Source organism: Dermacentor silvarum, chromosome 2, assembly GCF_013339745.2.
Source record: "Dermacentor silvarum isolate Dsil-2018 chromosome 2, BIME_Dsil_1.4, whole genome shotgun sequence".
Taxonomy (NCBI): domain Eukaryota; kingdom Metazoa; phylum Arthropoda; class Arachnida; order Ixodida; family Ixodidae; genus Dermacentor; species Dermacentor silvarum.
The window spans coordinates 192,789,732-192,812,725 of NC_051155.1; the positions used below are offsets into that span (position 1 = coordinate 192,789,732).

Sequence of the window (22,994 nt, forward strand, 5' to 3'; positions counted from 1 at the left end):
AATTTCAAAGGAGTTCTACGGATGGAGAAAGTAATCTGTGTAGCAAATGGCCGTGCCTCTACATTTAGCTTCTATTTAACAAGGCTTTTCTTGTTGTATCATTCGAGTTCTGTAGTGAGACGAAAAGGAGCTTAGTGCAATAACATTGCGTCGCCTCCATTTCCGACTTCCTTTTTTTCTTCGTAATCTTTCCTGGCAGATAATTCGTGGGTATTTAAATATCGCAGCGTTATCAGAACCTTGATATAAACGATTTTCTTCGAAAACTGGAGCGGGCGACGATGCTATGCAGGAAAATGACGTAGTAAATAGAAAAAAAAAAAACTTTTAGGCAGCGCTAGAAGACTGCCACAGGCTCACCCGAGCACCACGCAGGTGCGTGTGCGTTCTGTTGGGCACCTTATTGCACTATCTAGAAAGTATTTTAAACTAAACTCTAATTTGCACACTAACAAGCTCTTTAGATATTCATGCCAACTGTATTGCTGCATTTTTGCAGTCTAAAACAACGGAGTACTGGGAATACTTCTATACGAAATGAACTGCTTCGCCCAAGTTTAATTTCATTTTCGATAGTTATGGAATTTTCTGATCGATTACTCTAACTCTGGTTTCACCCAAAGGGATTTAACCTACTTCATCAGGGACTACGATAATTCTCAGAATCTCCAGTTAACCATGAGACAAACAAATACGCCTGCAAAAGAATTTGCTACCTCTTGCTTTGCTTTAAGAAAGTATCTTCCATGCATGTCGTTACGCCTGACTCAAAACAACAAATGAACGGGCAAATGCGTAGCTCGATGGCCATAACTATATAGGTGCAGGTACGCGCGTGAGGGTGTAAGGATTCCTATGTTCTCACACGAAATTTTGAAGGTGGCCGCGTCTGTCGACAGCACGCGAGGATAGCTTATACGATTAGACGAAACCCTTCAATGATGGTAAAATTAGGTACTGTGAAAGTTGTGACCACGTCCTCCTCTTATTTATTCCATTACAGAGAGTACGTGTTTCAAGTTAGCGCTGGAAATAAGAACGGCTGGGGACAGCCTACCATTGCCGTGCCCGAACTGAAGAACTGGCGTTGGCGCCAGCAGTGACGACCCGGAGCAACGAAATGCCGTCGAAAAAGAAGAGTGACTGCCGCACCGATCGACTGCAGCGCCGTGTAATGGTGGAACTATATAGTATGTCCCAGTTCTGCCATGCGCTCGCTTCACCTTCTGATCAACGGAACTGGGGATCGACGCAGCCCCGCGCGAATTATTACTACTGCCAGCAGTGTTGTATTCCCTTTCGTGTTTCGCTACCCGCTCCTCCATGCTCAAGTCGGTGACATGCACCATGCTGATAATTAAAGGAGGGCAAAGTATGAAGCTTTGCTCCGTGTTGTGGCGTCTGCCTCAGATAAAGATACGAGTTTATTTCTGCCTCGCAGTCCCTTGTACAAAAAAGAACCAAAGAAAAAAAAAAGAAAACCGGAGCATACCGAGGTACGAGAAAAGATGCTTTTACTCACCGGATGCCCCAGAAGTGCGGAACAATCGCTTCAAAGTGAAGAAACATGTGTGCTAAAGGGACACTAATAAGAAACACTAAGTAAGATTCGAAAGTGTAAAGGGGCAGCCACCCCGTCAAGCTGCTTATTTCAGTAGTTTTTTGTGGCTACTTGCAAGTTAAAAGTTAGCAAGATAAAAGCGCATGAATTGGCCCTGTCCACTGATAGAGGTGAAAAAAAAGTAAGGAGCAGCATGCTTCGTGAACAAGACTTAAAATTACATGGAAAGCTTTTAACGAGGTATCATTGACTCAGTTCCCGAAGCTACGAACGCAAACACTGTTGTATTTTATTTTTACAAGCAGCACGTGGATAAGAGCACTCCCACACCAAGTATTTGAGGTGTTACGTGCTTAGGAAACATTGTGGACTTTATTCTCAAATATAGACTAGTAAATAATATTGTAGATAAATAAGCTTAGTTGGCCCGCCACAGTTGCTCTTGGTGTGACGTTCTTCCGCTGATCAAAAGGTTTAATAATAGAAATCCAACCACGGCCACAGCATTTCGTTAGAAGTGGGGAAAAAAAAGCCTGTATTTCAATTTACGTTCCACGATAAAAAATAATTAGTTAGTCAAAATTAAGCAGGAGTACTGTATAACAGCGTCCCTAAGCCTACACCAGGGCTTACTATACTGGATAAGTACCAATAACTATTTCATATTTATATTAAGACCCTCCATATGACATAAGAATTAGTGGGGCCCTTCCGGGTTTTGAACCCGGCACCTCTCGCACCCAAAGCGAGAATTATACCCCTAGACCAACGGGCCGTTATGCTGTGCTCACTGTCAGCATAACGATTAATACCATCCACATCTGCCTCAAGTGCAGAAAAGACTACGCAAAAGGGGATTCGTGAGGTTTTCTGTCCTGCCACAATTTTGTCACACACGCCTCTATAAAGACCCCGGGAAAATTGCCAACGTTTTATTTTGTGGATGTTTTTTTTTTATGTGTGTGTGTGAGGAGGAAGAGCAATACTGAGAATCGCGCTGGCGTATCTCATTGCGAATGTGTTAAGAATACTGTTGTTTAGTGTTATGTAACTGTGCAAGTTTCTTGCGAAATTATTTCACTTAGGAGGTTTCCGGAGCAGTGACTTCAAACGTTTTCTCCTGATGGTGTGACACGCAAGACACCATAAGCGAGCCAGTCACTGAAGAGTCCTGCCTCAGGATGGGGGGAAAAAAGGCACAGTGAGGGATTTAGATTTTTTTATGTGATATCACTTAAACAAAAGGTGAACGCTGAAGATAGAATGCATGCTGAGGGACTTAATCACTGACCCGAGTAATACCAGGTACTACCCCGTTGGAAAAAAATGTATTACTACATTGCGCTCTGTGGAGGCTGACCATGCACAATAAAGTTCGGATAAAATCAGCTTAATTACCACCGCAATAATGATGCGTAGAAACATAGAGAAGCACAGCATCCAACATTGCGCCCCAGCAAGTGTTGTGGAATAAAACGCAATTTACACTCAAATTCAAAATGCGAACTCGGGAAAAGCAGCGTCGTAAATCACATTTATGTTGGAACCTTTGTTCTGAATGACCTCTGGGGTTTTACGTGCCGAAACCTCGATTTTATTATCAGGCACGCCGCAGTGGGGGACTCCGGATTACTTTAGACCACTAGGGGATCTTTAACGTGACCACAATGCACGAGACACAGGGATTTTGGCATTTCGCCCCCATCGAAATGCGGTCAGATAATCGCTTCCAGAAGACCTCACCATTCTATTCACGAACGTGATATAGTCTGTCAAAAATAGCAGCAGCAGCAGCAGCAGCGTGGCAGGTTGCGTGTACAATCTACTACCGAAAAACGTACCACTGCCTGTGGCGCAAATAACAGAAGCAATTGAGAACGTGTTATTTAACATAGTTTCCCGCTGACTGTCACAAAAAAGAAAGAAATAAAACGAAAAAAAAAACGACGAAACTGAAAATTTGCTCTTCCAACGGCCACATCCGGCGACCACATTCTCTGCGACTGTGCACAGACGGCCCCAGTGGCCCACCTTGAGCCCTCACGCTGCACCCCTGTTTCGAGCCGCACGTCTAATGAAAGAGCATGCAAGCTTGACCCACCACCTTCTGTCGTACCTCAGGAAAAGCGACGATTTCGAGGTGCACGACAGTTCTCCCCGCACTCGCCATCAGCGAGGCGGCTACAGCAAAGGTTGCAGTTGACGCGTAACGTGTCTTCTTCTTGTTTTCTTGACGCCCAGATTTCGGGCATGTACGAGTTCACTCCGAGCGGGATAAAAATGCGCATGCCAGAGTGGTCTGTCTGTCCGCCTGTGCTTGGGGCGGGAATGAGAATCTTTACTCGACCGAATCGAGGGCCAAGGTTGGGCGCGGGAAATTTTTTTTTTCTTGAAACGCGGTGAGGTTTTAAACACACTTCGCATGAAGTGTAGTGCGAGCGCGTGTGGGGAAAAATTATGGGGCATTCGTTACATCGGCGGCACGGTCGCGTGCTGGGTGCGGCTGCCCGCTGAGCGATGAAGCGGGAAGCTGCTTCGGATGCAGAAAATATCGAGTGTTTCGCAGCGTCACATTGCGTGCGGGTGCCTTGCGCCAACCTGTTACAATAAATGTCACTGCAAAAGAGTACCGTCACGCAGAGCACCGGAATATTACTGCTCAAAAGCGAGATGGCTGTGTTAACAATTGTTAGATGGAAAAAAGTTGATTGATGCCCAATTCTTTCTTTTAAATACAAAGCATTTCTTGGCGAACATTTGCCACTTTGAGAGTATCTATCTATCTATCTATCTATCTATCTATCTATCTATCTATCTATCTATCTATCTATCTATCTATCTATCTAGCCGCCTACGTCTTGGTTCTCTCATGGTCGTTTCGTTAACTTGGTAGGTATCAAAATTGGTATACTATGACAAGAGTGTATGTATGACAAGTAAGACAAGAGTGTACATAAATGATAGGTCATGACATGAATGTCATGACATGTGTGTTATGCAGGTCATGAAACAGTCGGAAACGTCTTGGTGCTCGCATGGTAATTTCGTTAACTTGGTAGGCTCCCCGCACACTGCTTCACATAACATCGGTTCCCACAGAGCGTGGGATCTGACGGTGCTTTTTTTTTTTTCTTTTGCGCGATTTTCGTTCGCATGTGCTACATAACCGAGCAGACTGACGAGCTTTTAACCTTTGCAGGAGAACGAGAGACTCGCATCCACTGTTAAGAACGCTATGAACAAGGAGCCTCGAGCTATTACTCATCAAAGAGGGACAATAATGAATGTATTGTCACCCCTTGGCATGAAAGCATCGATGAATACCAAGCGCAGTAATTATGCTCCGTTGAAGAGGACACCAAGGAGAAACTGAAGCAGCTTTTTGTTCATTTTTACAAAACATCACATGAACTGCTCAACATTTTAACAGGTAAAATACCTCTAATTTTGTGCCCATAAGTGTAACACAGAGGGCCATAGAATACACTGTCCACGTTAGCTGCATTTAGATACATAAGGTGTGAACGGATGGACGAACGAAACAGGACGTTGATGACATAGAGACCGCATGGTACACATAAAGCACTTCTTGCTGACGTAGTGTACCTTTGTGATCGTTGATTCGCGCCTTCTGCCTCAAGATGTGATACCAACGTGCCAATGTTTCTATCTTAGCTGCAATTTGCGCCGTAATGCAAACTCGTCACTTCGTACTATGACCTTGTGTTAATGCGCTTGTAAAACTCTATACGTGTCTGTGAGACCACGTTCACACTCGCACATTAGCGTTTTATTAAGCAGATTGAGAAATTACTGTATTAACAGCACATGACATTAGCATTTTAGAGATATGCTCTTTGAAAACGTACTCAGAATGTCCATGAAAGACGTATTTCTATTCAACCTGTGAGTGTAAGCACACAGACACGCACATACACAAAAAAGTATAGTTTTTTCCCCAATCTTTCAGGGTTTTTTTACCAGCCCTTAAATCTCTAGCCAGAATCAGAGATGCACCATTCACAGCGACAGATATTGCATTTAGTCCAACGGAACCCACAATCTGTTAATACTACTTGTATCTAGCACTGCAACAAAGTTGCGAAAGAACGAAGACACAAAACTTGTATACAGCGGAAGGCGAATTTCTCAGCCTTGCTTTATATACTGAAGCCGAATGATGTATTCATGAAGAAGGGTGAGGGGGGTGGGTTAGGGAAAAAAGAAAATAGTAATGACTTGTGACGACAAGGCCAGAGAGTGCAGGTGAGGGGACAAATACAGGATTGTATTACGCACAGACTCGAGTCCGGGACCAGACTGTGAAAGATATGAAAATGAAAGCTCACAAAGAAGAGGGAGGGAGGGGGGCAGAAATCATATAGGTACATAAGCTCCCTCGCGCAAGAAGATTGATTGATTGATTGATTCATACGAGCTATTCGTGTTACCGTATCTGGACGTTTCAATTTAATTCCTTTCACCACGCGTATTCAGCGAGCAACCAGTTTTTAGTACATTCATTCTTGCGACTCGGTTCGCTTATGAATGCGACCGCCGCAGATGGGCACTCGAACCCGCTACCTCCCACTGAACAGCGCAAGGCCATGACCGCTCAGCCGTAGAGGAATGTAACACATTATTACGGATCTCGGAGAGGGAGAGTTCTTGGAACAAAGCTCTGAGCAGAGTTAAAGGAGAAAGAGCGAACAGTTCTGAGACTGTGAGTCTCGTAAAGGGCGAGGCTGTTCGCTGCCTTCTCGTTTCGAGGCATGTGGCGTATGTGGGCTAGGTGCGCTGCTCTTCTTCCTTGGCAGGTCTCGAGGAGGAACTGCGTCTCGGTCGTCTGGCCAAGGCCCTCTCTCCTCCTCGCTCCTTCTCTCAGCCGAGAGGTTTTAAAAGCCATGTTCGTCAAGTGTGCCGTGTTTAGTTCCTATTTTCATATTTGGCTCGCGGTGCGGTCTTCGGCACGCACTCAAGACTGGTGACGACGTGCGGCAGTGCTGACATCGTCCCGCTCCGGAGGATACCTTTCGAGGACGCGGCAGGTGGGTTGGTGTGAAGCGATGCTGCCTCAACGTCGCGTTTGCATGTTATGTCAGCTGCTGTCCCGCTTACCTGAAAAGGAGTCGGTTACGAGTGCGATCCCCGAAGGAAGTGACAGCGACGCGTTTACAACGTAGTGTTTTCATTTACGTGTTGTGCAAGACTGGGATACCGCTAGCGTAGATTCGTGATAGTTCAACAATGCGTTCGCAATTGACGGAAGCGAAGCCTGTTCTACGGCAGTAGGAGCACTATTTGCAAGTCAGAGATACAGAGGAGTTAGGAGAAACCAGCGTAGCTGTGATCATCAGATGCGTTTAGACGAAAGAGAGAGAATGCCTAATTGTTTTATAAGCTTTATCTTCTAAATATGTCTTCATGTGTGCTACTGTTGCAGCACGTTTTGAACAAGCGTACCGGGATTGTGAACAGACACTTTTCAGATTTATTAGCTCCGGAAACAAACATAATTACCATAAGTTTGAGCTACTCGACATTCGATTTAGGTAATCCAATGCTAACATTTCCATCTTACGTGGCTCGTAGCAATAACATCGACTATACGGTGTAAATGAAGGTACAGCTTTCAATGAAAATTAAATAAAAGTTTTTCGCCATGCGAGCGTACGAGCCAGGAGATGCCTGCTCCAATCATTACAAATGGATTAAACGGGTGTTTAGGAACGTTTCGAATCATCCATGCGAGGCGGCATCATTGAAGCGACAGATTTTTGCAATACAGCATCCGCATTATCCTTTAGAAGCCTGAAAATGTTTCAGTTCGCAAGCGATGAGCCTATCGCAACGATGAAAGCAGTGGACGTTTCGAGAGATAAGTCACTGCTGACTGATCGCCCTTGGCTGTCGATTCCGCTAGCCGCCTACAATATCAATTTTTGCGGTGAAAGCTTTGTAGTAACCACGACAAATCGAATAACGCTTGCCAAACGGCTCGGGGCACGGAGCAGTGACCGAACATCCCACTCCCCTTTGAAACGGTTCGGGGATAAATTTGCTCTTTGCCGCGAGCCGACAAGCGGCTACGACGTAATCTTGACAGGCATCGGCCGGGGACCCCCGTCCAATGGTCTAGTGATTTTCTTCACGCTTGGAAGGTCGCGACAAACCACTTTCTCGAGATGTGGGAACACGAACAACTCTTCAGTGAGCGGGTTTCCTCGTTTCCAAGAGCTCAACTTTTGATTGTATCTTGCAAAAAGGAATTAATTAGAAGAGAAAGCTTCGCGAAGTCACTGCGTTCTTGGAGAGAAAACGAAAGCTCGTTGTTTTCCCTGACGTTAACGCTTTCTACGGGGACAACTTAGAAATGTTTCCAGGGTACTTTAGGGGATCTCCTACTGAAGTTACGAAATGCGCCCTCACCTTTTAGGAAATAGAATAGTGTTCATGCGAACAATACACTATTTGTAGCCCTTTACCCACCTGTGCCTCACAACAAGCGAGCCTGTGATGTATGTATGTATGTATGTATGTATGTATGTATGTATGTATGTATGTATGTATGTATGTATGTATGTATGTATGTATGTATGTATGTATGTATGTATGTATGTATGTATGTATGTATGTATGTATGTATGTATGTATGTATGTATGTATGTATGTATGTATGTATGTATGTATGTATGTATGTATGTATGTATGTATGTATGTATGTATGTATGTATGTATGTATGTATGTATGTATGTATTAATATGACAAGATTATAACAAACGGCACCAGTTAAGCGAATTGAGACATACATTGATTCATAATCGGATGATGGCCGGTGAAGTACCATATTTTGTCAGAACTGACTTTAATATGAATGTACAATTATTTTAAAACCAGAACCAAATTAAGACAGGCGTCAATAGGCTTACAAGTTTTCATAAGAAGAACAAGACTGCTTGAAGAGGTAAAAATAATAGAGCATTAAGGGATAACAAGGTTGCACGTCCTTGTCATCAAATGCCCCATCAAATAGGTCACCGGACTACAGGTGTCGGAAGAATGAAATCTGCAGTACTCGTCTATCAGTATGCGCTCACTTTCCGATCCTCAAAGGCGAAACAAAGCTTTGCGAAACCTAGCCACAACCGGTGGCTTAAGATCGTGTTTTCATTACGTCTTGCAATGACCACTTATGCGTAAGCATTAATAGACACTAATAAAAGCAGTGGCTTAGCTCGGCTATGCCAAGATATATGTAGCTTTCGGCCACATCGTTCAGAACCAGTAGACCTGGTGGCATGGGCGGGTAACGATACCCACTGGTAACGCTAAATAGAAGAATCTTCTGCTTAACGAGAAAGTTCTTGCACGTTGTACAAACCCGCGCCACGGTTTCACCCCACTCAGGCGGCGCCGCTAAACTCAACGTTTCACGCATGGCACTACTTACCGGCGTCAAGTAATGCAGTCTTTCACACACGTCGCACACATATCCAAACGGATTACGAAGTCCGTCTCGAAGGTTCGAGTCGCACTGGTGCTTTCGCTAAGTTTCACCGTATAGTCAGTCAATCGGCGAGCCTTGACGGCATCGACGGCGTCTTGTTGTTGCTGCTGCTGAGATGGTCGGGCACGTCGCTCAGCCTCCTGGCGACGCCGCTTTGCTAGACGTTCCTCCCTTTGCTCCGGTGTCTCCGCAGCATGTTTAGCCTTCTTCTGTTCGTCCTTCCTACGCTGGAAGAACGAACATTGCCAGGCAACTTCGGGATCCGGTGAGTTAAGCTTCTCCGCTCTTCTGCGCCGCTGAGCAGCAATTTCGCTCTCCTTCTCGATGGCGGCAAAAGCCCCGCTAAATGTATACCCCCACTGATACCTCTGCGTATGCGCATAAAATGAGAGGCGCTATCAAGCGGCTCCGGCGCAGCGTCAGACTTGGCTACTGCGCAACGGAGGCGCACAGCTGGAGGCGCACAGCCGGCGCCAGCGCGTCTGCCGCGGCTATGACGTCACTCCTCTGGAATGCGCAGACCGGCGAGGTGCGCGCGGCGGCGGCGGCGGCTCAGGCCGTAGCCTCCTATATACTATGCTTCGGCGCTCCAGCTATGCGCCGTGTGACGTCGCTACTCCTCGCGCATGCGCAGCACGGCTCTCCAGGAGCCACGCGAAACTGCTCAACCTCGGCCAGTGTAGCTCACGCTACAAAAATAAACGAACACATAAACGAACACTAAAACAACATCTTACAGTCCCCATAATAACGCAAACTCCCCGCTCCCCTTCCACCCCGAATCCGTTCAGTGTAATGGCATGCATGGCGTCAAAAGAGCCCTTTCTTTGAGTATGTACATCAAATAATGTGATGGCGTTTAAGAAGTCACGACATAGAAAGTAAACAGGCGAAGTAAATCATTAATTTTCTTACAAAAAGTAGGTGACGCGTATACGTTCTTTATACTAACCAAAACTGTATGTTCGGTTCCAAAATATAAGAATAATGTAGCGGGTGAGGGAGAGAGAGAGAAACAAAACGTGAAGAAGTGATCGAAAAAGGCGTTGCCTAGCGACAAATGTTTTATTCTTTAGGCCAGTTCCACTAAAAAAAAAAAGATTGCTGGCTTTCCCGTAATTGGCAGTAAGTGTAAGCATGAAAAGGCTACCATATGGCGTCTTTCACTGCCTGTGGTGCCACCGCCTTAAACAGCTTTTCTTCCTCCAACACTGCAGCGCGATCAGCATCTGTCGCTACTTTTTCTTCTTGTCGCGTCGAAGTGGTCGGCTGCAAATGTGCGGCCTTAGGCACGTGTCCGCGGTACGCCGGACGCTGCCGACTCGGCCACGCAGCATGGCGCCATCTCTCGAGGCGCCGCAAAACCCGCGCCGTAGAACTCACTGACCGCTGCGTTGAAAAGACCACAGGCAATCCTGTGACAGCGCCAAAAGGAGACAATCAAGTGTATGGTGCCCTGTATCTGCCTTTTGAAAGTCGCTATTGGAAATGATAAATAAAACTTCAGCGTAATAGAAGTTACAGCTTGAGTGATATTGTGAACAAGCATTAGGAAGACATTAGAAGCAATATTTTTTGTAGCTTTCTTGGGCAGTAACTAGCGTATGTAATGCAATCCTGTACGAAGGGCTGGGAGCCAGAGACAGAATTTTCTTAACTTTTGACTGGATGCCCGGATGATCTCGTTTTGTTCTCGCAACGATGCCCGGATAACGGCTCTGGCTTTTGGTTCCTAGGTCACTTGAAGGTCGCAGACAACGGCACCTAAAAGCATTTCATGCTTTAAAAAAAGGGAAAAAAATAAAGATGTGGAAGCATACGAGAGGCGTCGAAGCGCTGAGATAAAATGATTTTAGGTAAGAATGATACTTCCTTTGGAAGGAGCAAAATAGATTAGAAACTTATGCCTGCGTCGCCATACTTATTGATCTTGAAGGCTTCCGATATCAAACGTTCATGCTGATTACCTGCCGAGGTGACACAGTGGCCATGACGTTCTCCCATTAAACACAAGCTCACTGGTGAGATTCCCAGCCGGGGCAAGCGCATTCCTGCCGGGGCGAAGTGCAAGAACGCTCATGCACATTGGATTTAGGTGCATGCAGGTTAAAGAATCCCAGGTGGTCATAATTATACACCTGAGGCTCCTGAGCCCTCCACTACGGCGTCTCTCGTAGGCCCAGTGTTTTTCTTGAGCATTGAGCGCCATAAACAAATCATTCAGATCATGCTCATTATGGTAAGTCGATAAAATGGATCACTGTTTAAACATTGGTTCACAGCCACGTTCAGTACAATGCCGGGGCAGGTCCTCGTGCTTGCTTCCAGACCTTATTTATTGTTCACGTATACGTTCATTCACGTCCTGCCCATTGCTTCGTTTTCCTGTGGAATCATGAATCATCCAGGCCAAATACATAAGCTTCTACGAAATGAAATTATACGGATGATCGAGGTGGGAGAGGGGGGGAGGGGGTTGTCGTCGTCGCCGCCACCATCTTGTTGTCATGGTATCGGCAACGCTTGAGCGGTCTGTGCGGGCGGAAGGTTAAAAGGTTTTAAGTGGCGCGAGCAACCCGCAGTGGATTGGGCTGCGAAAATTCAGTGGCCTACCGCTACCACGTAATCATCTTCCGCACTTCATAAAAATACACTTTTTTTAACAGCGTAGCTGTTTAAGCTCGCGGTTCGGCTACAAATTGTTCGCAGAAACTCCGTCGAGCTATGACGTCACTGGGTTGCCTAGCAACCCCTTGGCACAACTCCGCCTGGCTCGCGCTGCGCCTAGCTCTGACGTCACTATGCGTCGCCTAGCAACCACCTGGCATGTCTGCGCCCCGCCGCGCCTCCCTGCACCGCCGCTTCCCGTACATCGCCAAGCTTCGACAGCCGTGTAGGCGGAGAAAAAAAAAGCCATGGCGTCACTGCGCGCCACTTCGTTCGCGGCCTTCGTATAATTAAAGCTCCGTGACGCCGCGACGGCGGCACATTGCCTAGTGTCTCTGCGCCGAGCACATCGTTTGCACCGCCTAAAAACACGCGTCGGCCGAAGTACGTACGTAACCCCTGAGTAAAAAGATGCTCGACGGGAAGCCCGTCACACCGCTGCTCGTGAACGAATGCAACGGCTGCGATCAAACCCGGAATACCGTGCTGGTGAATCTTCGTCAAAGCGACAGCGAAGAGCGGAAGATCCCGAGTACCTCGCCCTTGGCAGGGAACGCTCTTGTCTGAGTGATCGCAAGCACCGAGAAAGTGATCCGGGCTTCCGTGTCATGCATAACTTCCAGCGTCAAAACTACTAGTCCATGGTTGGCGCGAACGGCCTATTTCAGCGAGAGTTCTTGAACGTCGAGTTTGGTCACGGCTGCCGAGTCTGCGATCGGCTGTGGTTTGACGTCAACCTGCCTACTCTGAACTCAGTTAGAGACTTTGAGAAGCGCAATGTAACCGTGAAAGTGTTGCGCGAAGCGTTTTCCGTCGAAAGCGACCCCGGAGAGATGAAGGTTTGCAAAAATCTTAGCATAACGTAGCAATAGATAACAAAAACTTCGTAAACCTTGATCGACCCCCCGCTACGTTGTTTCTTCAGTCTTGCACCACCAGTACAAGCTGCCCTCATTTTTTTTTTTACTTTTACACGAATAACGCTAACGCATTAAAAGATGAAACGACGAAGCCAAGTGGACGCTCCACTCAGTCGGCTCTACAGCGGAGCCTGAGCAGCATTCCGCCTTTAATTCAGTGTTGGCATGAGCGTATATAGTGCGTACGCACGCTAGCGTTCCTGTTGAGTTGCCGTAAAGACCCAAGTCCGGGTCGGTAGGTTAAAAATGGAAAAAGAAAGAGTAGAGGCCTAGGTAGTTCACATCCAGGTGCACGCGATGAATGTGGGCCAGAAGGGTCCGCATGGGGTGTCGACTCGTCGGAGCAGCTCGCCAACAACTCGTACAAGGTTGCTGATCCGTCGACGGTAGACAGCTAAGCAGTACCGTCCTACATGGCTGCGTGGCATTCACTGTCATGTAAATCGATGTCGTTTATGACATCTTGTTGTTGCTCGTATGCTGATGTCTCTCGATTAGACTGCAAAAAAATTGTTGATGTAATCAGGCTGTAATCGACTATGTCTTGAGAACGTTGGGTGGAGAACTCCCGCCAGTGACAGCATGCTGGGACGCAGTGTGAAAGGTATACTGGCAAAGAAAGAAAAGTGCGTCCCGGTACCCCAGTAACCATGTCGTTCATTAGGACACTGTAATCATGGCGAGCGTTCCCTCGCAAACTGAGGACATTTTATTACAGCGGATCTGTTTGTGCGACTAGAAGCGCGTGTTTTCACGGCGTCGTCAAATAACCGGAAGATTTACCAAGTTTAAAGTTAATGGAAATGTGGAAATGTTAGGACTGCCATTCGCCAGCAAATTGTGAATGTTGTGGCTTAATAAGAAGCTAAATAAATATTGCCAAACCCTCGTTTACTGTCTCTTCAAAGGTGGTAAATGAGACGTTTACAAAGATCCCAGCTGTCATGCGTCTAATGTTGGAGATCGCGTAATCTCAAGTTTTCGAGATGCGGTGAAGCCAGAGGCAGCACGAAGCGTTCGGTCCCCGTTGCCGGCGCTCTTTATCATGCCAACGTTAGGACACCGAGTGTTCGTGATCATTCGGTAAGATCTGTTCATGTTGGCATGTGCATGCGTGACACCATGATTGTTAATTTAATTAGTAAATGATCGTTTACTGCAATTTATACGGCCGATAAAACTACGAACCTTATTTGGTGTAGTTGTCTAATAAATTGCTATCGCTATCAATTATCCACGTTACGGGCGAAACTAACTTTTTTTGTTCGAGCCTAAAATTATTATTAGCATGAAATTGTATCGGTTATTTGTTTCATGCAAGCGACTCCGCTTCTCAGTTCGGGCACTAACTAGGCTTGGGCTCAATATATGTTTAGCCAGATAAAAATCAGAAGGGTGCTCCTTTTGTACTCTGCAACGGAAAGAAGATTTTCTGACAAATCTGCCACACAAAAGAGAAGCCATAAATGGTGCACTCTCATTTTGACATTCTGTGCTTATAAAGTTTGGATTATCTAGGAAACTTTAGGTATTGCGCTCCTGTTTTTGTGCTGTATTCCACAGAATCTAGCACACTTTCGTAGTGCAGAAAGAAAACGGAGCTGTTGATCTGTAGGTTGCTTTTGAATCGACCAACTCCAACGACGCATTATCGCCTCTTATTACACGGAATATTTTCTAGAAGTCTGCTGAACACCAGTGCGAATAATATGTAATAAATATTAATAAACAATTTAATTGTCACCGTGACTCACTCACCTGAACGGGAAGTGGGATGGCAGCAGTACGATAACAACAATTGTTATAATAAAGCAATGACATCTTAAAATGTTCGTATACGGGCGTAAACATAAGCTACAATTTTAATTTGCATTGTTCAACATTCTCCGCTACGTGAATGACACATGTTGTATTTCAGTCGCTGATTAATCCCGCTTAAACGATATACCGACCACGTATGAATTAAACAATATACCGACCACGTATGAAAAAAAGAGATATCGAGCACGCTGAGAAATAGCATATGCAGCGCTGTAATGTACTCCATGCAATTTTCCTATTGCTCATTAAGGATACCTGTAGCGCCATCGGCCGTTAAGATAGGGCCGATAATTAATGCTTGAGAATATTGACAATAAATGTTAACTAAAAAATGTCACAGTTTCGCCTTAAGGGCGAAGCAATGAATGCGATAGCAACACAGCAATGTCATACGAAGTAAGGTGAGCGGCTTTGGTAGCAATATGAATTGTAGTAAACATGAGCTTTAAGTAAGCAGGTGTGCTGCGGCGTAAGTAGACCGACATGAAGAGAGACTGGATGACCACGAGAAGGCGCGTGTGAAACAGTGGTGTTGATGAGAAGCGCTTCCCGTGGGCAGCGCGTGCGAAGGGACACACCGCTAGCGCTGCACTGCCGATCCGGGCAGCATTGCATGTGTAGCGTGCGTTGGAAAATGTGGCCCGACTATTACTAACTGAATGAACAAGCGTGGTGTGAGCGCGCACAAACAAACACGAATAGATCGCACTGAATGACTGCAGACAACGACTGTCAAAACGCTGGCAGCAAGCATACGCCGCTGCGGGCGAAGGTACGTGCGTCTATCGCTTCAACGGAAACTGAGCGGCGAATGTACCCGCATAAAGGTCAGAGCCGTGTGGAGATAAGAGACGGTACGCGCGAGCGACGAGTGACGAGCGCGGTTGTTGGCAGAGAAGTGCGCCCCCCCCCCCCCCCCCCCCCGCTCCCTCCGGCGCTCGCTTCCCGCTTCCTTGCTTGCGCGTGGGAGATTGAGTGCGTTCGCTCTCCGTGATAGCGCGCGTCCCCGCACGCTTCCGCTCGGGCATACGGCGCGCGGCGAAGATTTTATCTATAGGGAACCTCACGGCGACGGCGACGACGACGGCGACGGCGACGCCGACGGCAGAAATCCGGTTGAAGTGTCCATATAATTGCTATCGCAATAAAAAAGCGGCACAGGAAAAAGATGTTACATTCCTCTTAATGCAATGAATTGGCTCGCTAAAGCAAATACGGCATTTATGCACAATGTAAGCAAATATTTCTTCTGTAATGGAGCGTTCCTGTTGACTGCCTGTTCCCGGGCAAAATATTCTCCAAGATAATTTCCAATGGAATCAGGGCCACACTTGACTTCAGCCAACCAAGAGAACAGGCTGGCTTCAGGAAAGGATATTCTACGATGGATCATATCCATGTCATCAATCAGAGAATAGAGGAATCTGAGGACTATAATCAACCTCTCTATATGGCTTTCATAGATTATGAAAATGCATTTGATTCCCTAGAGATACCAGCAAGCATAGAGGCATTGCGTAATCAAGGAGTACAGGAGGCATACGTGAATATATTGGCAAATATCTACATGGATTCCACAGCTACCTTGGTTCTCCTCAAGAAAAGTAGAAAGATACCTATCAAGAAAGGGATACAGGCAAGGAGACACAATCTCTCCAACTCTATTCACTGCATGCTTAGAAGAAGTATTCAAACTGTCAGACTGAGAAGGCTTAGGAGTGCGGATCAACGGCGAATATCTCAGCAACCTTCGATTTGCAGATGATATTGTTCTATTGAGCAACAATAGGGACGAATTACAACAAATGATTGAGGACCTTAACCAAGCAAATGTAAGAATGGGGTTGAAGCTTAATATGCAGAAGACAAAAATAACGTTCAATAGCCTAGCAAGGAAACAAGAATTCAGTATCGCCAGTCAGCCTCTAGAGTCTGTGCGGGAGTACGTTTATCTAGGTCAATTACTCACAAGGGACCCTGATCACGAGAAATAAATTTACAGTAGAATAAAATTGGGTTGGAGTGCATACGTCAGGCATTACCAAATCCTAACTGGGAGGTTACCACTGTTGTTGAAAAGAAAAGTGTACAATCATTGCATTCTACTGGTGTAAACATATGGGGCAGAAACTTGGAGGTTAATAAAGAAGCGCGAGAACAAGTGAAAGGCCAGCACAAAGAGCAATGGAACGAAAAATGGTAGGCCTAATGTTAAGAGACAGGAAGAGAGTGGTGTGGTTCAGAGAGCAAACGGGGATAGCCGATATTCTAGTCGACATTCAGAGGGAAAAAATCACCGCATATCCACGACGTGAATGATGATGAGTGGGCGAAGCACCGGGGGATCATTCGGGTAAACCAGAGGTACGGACGAGAGAAAAAGAGAGCGCGTCGGGTACGAGCGCTCTTGTGCACCGCAGCGCCCCTAGCTACGGACGAGAGAGAGAGAGAGAGCGCGCGTCGGGAATGAACGCCCTTGTGCACCGCAGCGCCCCTAGCTACGGATGAAAGAGAGAGAGAGAGAGAGCGCATCGGGAACGAGAGAGAAAGAGAGTGCGCGTCGGGAACGAACACCCTTGTGCACCGCAGCGCCCTTAGTGACGGACGAGAGAGAGAGAGAGAGCGCGTCAGGAACGAGAGAGAAAGACAGCCCAGCTGCGCCTCTAGCGGGAGCGGCGAGTACTAGCGTGGCTACAACGGCGCGACGGCAGACAAGGCTCAACCCTAAGGAGCTTCGCCCCTAAAAATGGACCTGGGCAGGACATGTAATGCGTAGGATGGATAACCGGTGGACCATTAAAGTTACAGAATGGATACCAAGAGAAGGCTGAAGCGCAGTCGAGGACGGCATAAAACTTGGTGGGGTGATGAAGTTAGGAAATTTGCAGGCGCAAGTTGGAATCAGCTAGCGCAAGACAGGGGTAATTGGAGATTGCAGGGTGAGGCCTTCGTTCTGCAGTGGACATAAATATAGGCTGCTGCTGATGATGATGGCACAAAGTAAAAGATCACAAAGAAGCTGCGAATGTGCACCAATAAAGCCTCGGCCGAAGACGGAACCTGGTTTGCACTTGGGGTTTTGCATTACCAAGATCTGAGCCCAGTGATGCGAATCTAGTCTCCATATTAAGAAAATGACGGGTCTATCCGAGGAACCAGTGAGCACTTCGGCTGAGATGTAACACGTCACAGTGTCCGCCTTTGCAAAACGTGGGCGTGCTTACAAAAATGCACGGTCGATCAGCAAATCGGTTGGGTTATTCAGTCGACACGCTGCTCTGCAGGCTTTCAGACTGCCCATTACTAATTCAGTGCAGACCGTACGGATCTCCAAATCAGGAGAAAGAAAAGCCCATCGGCCGCCTCTGCCAAGTGGCCTGCATTTCAGTCATTCTCATCTTTTCTTACTCAAGAAATGGGAATGAAGTATTTATTTAGTTTTGGAAAATTAGAAGGCGTAGGCTAGTGTGCGTAGCTACGATGTCAATAGAAGCAAGCACGCTTGATTTCTCTCTTTTATTCAGTAGCGTTGCACGGAATAAGAGTGGCTAAGTGCACATCTCTATGCTCCTATACGTGTTCGCACTAATCCGCAGGGAACAGAACTTGGCCTGCTACTCCTGGCTCCGCATCACAGAGAAAATTGGCAAGCCAGGATCTGATGGAGCCTCGTTTTCTTTTTTCTTTTTTTTTTTTTTTTGCTTTCGCAGTTACGGGATGGTTCGAGCGAGGAGCCGCCGACAGCACGTGGTGCTGTCCTTGCTGATTCTCGTCTTGATGGCGGGAAACGTACACGGCTGGGCCACGCTGAAGAAGATTCTGATGGCGCGGTTACTTAGCGGGCCTCGGGTGATTGCCGTTCCTATTCCCGTACCCACGGGTCACCACCACCCGCCTCCAAGGCCACCACCGCACTATCACCACCACCACTTGCCACCGCCTCCGCCGCCGCCACCACCGCCGCCCCCACCAATGCTCCCAGTAGCTGTGCCGTAAGTTCTGGCCACCATAAATATAAAATTAATCTACTGCCCTAATGTTCGCCCAAACCAATACGGGAAGTTAGATTGTTAAACTTGCTGAAATGTCCAAAATGTAAATGCCGAATTATATATGCCCAATAAAGTGGCACGAAAGTGCGAGCTGAAATTCATACCGGTAAGGTGTCGGCGAACAAGTGCGCACTGCTCTAAAAGGCCACTAGTTTACAGAAAATGCTAACATACACAGCACAGCAAAGTGAGGCAGCACATAGCACTCGAATGGGGCTACGTGTGCAGATAATCTATGCCAAATGCAAGCAGGGCTCAGATAATCGGTTGCGCGCGATGCTGGGGTGCAAATGACCGGGTGCTAAGGTTAGGGATAAAAGGTACCACTGTTGTAACACTTTCTATTGAGTTATAATTTCAAGATAGTATGATGGAAAAACATAATAGAGAAAGACGTCGTAACACCTCGCCATTCATGTTTTTTAACATTGCATGACACCACAAAACGTAGCGATTATTGAAAAGCACTACTGAATTTTTCTCTTCAGTGTTACGAGATTTAAGAGGAAAGAGTTGCGCAAAACATTTCCATAGTATTAACGAGAGAGGTTTAACATTTAGCAGGAAGTACAATTTGACTGAGTTTTAAATTGCTCTTTATTCGCAGAAATGTTTTAGGTTTCCCAGACTGGTGTAATTTGTATCCCCACAAAAATAATGTGAAAATGTCAGTCAATGCCAATTGGGGGTAAAGAGAGTGTGCCCCGATTCATTAGGCATAACAGTGATAACGACATGAACAGACTTTCTTTCTCTTCGTTGCATTACAGCATTCACCATTACCACTACCCACCGACGAACGTATGGGACACGCCCATTCCCAAGTCTCCAGGCGTCACCGAAATCACCGACCTCTCTCACCTGCACGCCCTGTTCGACACACCCGCCGATTCACCGGCAAAGTTGACCCAAGAGCACGCGAGTGGTGTCGACGTTGTAGATTTCAGTGCCGCCGCCGAAGCTCTAGCTTCGGCCAGCGCCGACAAGTCTTCTAAGGCGTCGTCGACGCAGAGTTTGCCGACGTATTCGGAGCGCGTGGCGACCAAGCGTCCGACTTATAACCCTTACAGAAGCACGTCCTACTACGCGGCTGAGACTCCCAACAAGTACTACACTTCCTCGGCTTCTTCTCCCTACTCGAGCAAGTCCTACGCGGCCGTCGACTACGATAGTTACTCCACCAAAGCGCTGTCGAAATCCACTCGTCCGTCTTACGGACCGAGATACTTGGATGAGGCCGACTACCCTGCTTACATGGCTGCTTTGAGACAATACATGAAGGATCATCACATAACGTCCCTGGAGCCCACGTGGAATCGACAAGCAACGTCTTACTCTCAGACAGAGTCCTCAAAGTGGCCTTCCGTGGAGGCGCCACCTAGTAAAGCAGCCGCCGACTACACCGCGTCGCAATACAAGGGCTACGGCTGGATGGCGTACCCGACGCCTTCCTACAACAAAGCCTATCCTACGCATTCGTACGACAAAGCGTATCCAACGCATTCTTACGACAAGTCGTATCCTACGCTTTCCAACGACAAATCATATCCTACACATTCGTATGACAGAGCCTATCCTACACATTCTAACGGCAAAGCGTATCCTACGCATTCCTACGACAAAGCATATTCGACGCATTCCTACGGCAAGAAAGAGGAAGACAAAACTAGCGCGACAAAGCAGTACGAATCCACCGACCCTTTCGACTGGGCCCAGTACGTTGCTTCGGCGTACAAAGCTGCGAGCGAGAAGGCGTCGAGCCAGTCTTCTGCTGCGGCTAGGTACGACACGGTGTCTCAGAGCGCTGACAATTACGCGGACACTTCGTCGACGACCACAACTGAGTCATCACCGGGGTCTCCGAAATACGAAGGTAATACGAAGCAAGAAAGTCCTTCCACGTTGGCATCGGTGACTTCGACGACTTCGAAGACTCCAACGGAGCTGCAAGCGTCAGAGCGTCCCGCCACTACAACCTTGTCTTCGGGAAGCCCGAGATCAATTAAGAAAACCTAATGTGTACCCAAAGACTATGGAAGGAATGAATTTAGTAAAGAATAATGCTACCGCGAAGCAGCCACGATGTGTCCAGGTACAGTTCGAAAGAATTCGCTGTTGGGAATGTTTTCTTTGATAGAAAGCTCAGACTGCGTCGATAGAAGAGTGCGGGGTAGGTTTGTGACTGGCAGGAACTGCATGCAATTAGTGACGGGTCAAATGATCCGCGCCGACGAATGCATGGTTTTAAGGCAGAGGTTGCAAATATTGTGACTTTAAAGTCTCATAGTACGTCTGAATGAACCAAAGCCGCGAGCGGCAGCTCTCTTGTTATTTTATAAGCCATTATGTTTTATTACGCGTAAGTTATACCCGCATGTTTTAGCGATAGAAGTTTCAAGACTGTATTTTTGTGTACGCTGTTGTTTGTGTCGCAACTGGCTTGACACAGATTATTTTTTTCCTTATGGGTGCTGTCTCCATTTTCTTTATTTGAGCATTTTGTGTGCGGTGCTTTGACACTTGAATGCAGTAATTTAGGCTCTCCTGCAGCAAATCTGTAACATAAACGCTCCAAAAACAACAACAAAAGACAAACACGGATTGTGTTGTTATACAACCACTCATGCTTTAAAAAATTTTGCGCGTTCACTTTTGTTTTCTCCAAAATAGGAAGCGTAAAGCCAAATTGTATCAACTTGGGCATCAGACGCACTTGGGCAATAGCTGCATGAACTATTCGAAAAAAAAGAAGAAAAAAAAAACGTACACTTAGAATGCTTCCTAGTATAAGCTCCAATATGTTCATCTTGAAAATATGAAGGATGTTGTCTTCCTGGAAATGAGCAACAGAATACCGGCCTATCCGGCCGCCATACCAGAAGTCGTTCAAGTCGCTATGGAAGTTTTTACGTTCGAGTGGCATATTAGATAAACTTTGATACTTCCAGGCGTTCCCCACACTCTCCATTTTTTTCGTGCGTTTGATTTCTCTCCTTGTTATTCTTTCCTCTCTTATGTCACCCTTTCTCCCAGTGTAGGGTAGCAAATCTGAAGCTTCTCTTCCGGTTAACCTCCGTGCCTTTCGCGTCCCATTTTTCTCTCTTCCTCTTTCATCTTGGCACTGTCTAACCATAGTCATTGTCATATGTAGGGGCATTTCCTATTCTTACCAGAACTTTTCATATCAGTCCAATCAGCGCAAAACATAGTGAAGCGTAACAGAACGCAGAAGCAATACGTGGGATGGTCGCGTGTTGTGACTAATCAGGAAGCACAGAAGAAAAGACAAAGGGGGCAGGCCTTCGTCTCTTACTTTTTTGTCTCCCTTACTGTATTGTCTGTTCTTGTCGTGGATATACGAGAGACAAATAAGAGATGAAGTTTAGTTGGTAAAGCACATCTGCTTACCCCCTTCGTGTTTAATTCTGCGCTTTCAGTTCCAAGCCACACATCGTTCAGCACAACTTCTTGCGCAAAACCTCGGACGCCAGGTAGCAGCCATTAGATGAGTTTATGCGCGGTGCACAGGCGTACAGTGACCCATGCCGACGTATACGTATGTTTTGTTAGCGCCCCAACAACTTTTTCCACCAGTCTAAGTGCGGTCATGAAGCGGTATAGATGAACGATCTGTTTATCTTCACAACGTGTCATCATTTTTTTTTTCATTTTTATACCAGTTTCGTCTCAATAAACACTCGTGTGTCGTGCTGAAGATGCTGTGCTGTCTTTATTTCGAGTGTGATACCCTGAAATGTTCTCTCTAACCAAGAAGTAAAGTCAAATGCCAGTGTTGAAGAAAAAAAATTGGGTTCCAATGCATGCTGTGAAGGTGGTTGGACAGCAAAGCTGTAAACAACACCTAGAAGGATTACCCATTACGACGTGGCTGGAAATTATTCACATGGTGACATTCACATGCATTTTGCCTAATTATTAGTCAAATACGTTTCAACGGCCTGCTACTTGGCTTGCGCCGCTACTTCGGGCACCTTCAAAGAGTGGACCAGAGACAAGCGAAACGTACTTAACTTGAAACCACAGTGGATCACACACGGAGCAACTAAATCCAAATTCTGCGTCGAGAAATTTCTTCTTAAATTTAGAATTTGCACCCTTGGAACAATTGATTGCATTGTACCTTCGTCGCGTGGCCGCGTTTTCGGCTTCACGACACTCATCATCATACTGCCACGCTTAGCGCATCAGCAGAGCGTCCCGGAGACGATGTACATCCCTGGCACGAGCACGACGCCGTTGTTCACATTGTCGTCTCTCTCGCCGCTCCTCGTATGCACGCTACTCTTCAGGAGTCCTTACTATACGTGGACTTCCCACAGCACTGTCACAACACAAATACACTGCCTTACTAGGCGGACCCTCTTTTATACAGAGGGTCGATTCCACGTAATTTGCACCAAACTTTAAAATATGCAAATGCCACGTAGCTGCACAGAACCAACGT

General features: G+C 46.6%; 2 protein-coding genes across 2 annotated transcripts in view; both read left to right on the forward strand.

Annotated features, from left to right (window-relative positions):
• Positions 1-1,427, forward strand: part of LOC119442362 (titin-like) — a 49,823-nt gene extending 48,396 nt beyond the window's left edge. Inside the window, 1 exon segment of the mRNA XM_037707217.2 lies at positions 1,004-1,427. Within this exon segment, the coding sequence (XP_037563145.2) occupies positions 1,004-1,103 (100 nt within the window). The 3' untranslated portion in view covers positions 1,104-1,427.
• A 4,814-nt stretch (positions 1,428-6,241) lies between these two features.
• LOC119442364 (uncharacterized) lies at positions 6,242-22,234 on the forward strand. The gene is made up of 3 exons (XM_037707219.2): positions 6,242-6,609; positions 18,188-18,469; positions 19,300-22,234. The coding sequence occupies exons 2-3, from the start codon at positions 18,195-18,197 to the stop codon at positions 20,543-20,545; spliced, it is 1,521 nt and encodes a 506-aa protein (XP_037563147.1). The 5' UTR covers positions 6,242-6,609; positions 18,188-18,194; the 3' UTR covers positions 20,546-22,234.
• The last annotated feature ends 760 nt before the right edge of the window (positions 22,235-22,994 follow it).

Bases quoted from the DNA above. Each gene is read 5' to 3' on its own strand.
- LOC119442364 (XM_037707219.2), top strand. From the start codon at position 18,195: ATGGTTCGAGCGAGGAGCCGCCGACAGCACGTGGTGCTGTCCTTGCTG. The intron at 18,470-19,299 runs GTAAGTTCTGGC...GTTGCATTACAG, and splicing joins ATGCTCCCAGTAGCTGTGCC to CATTCACCATTACCACTACC.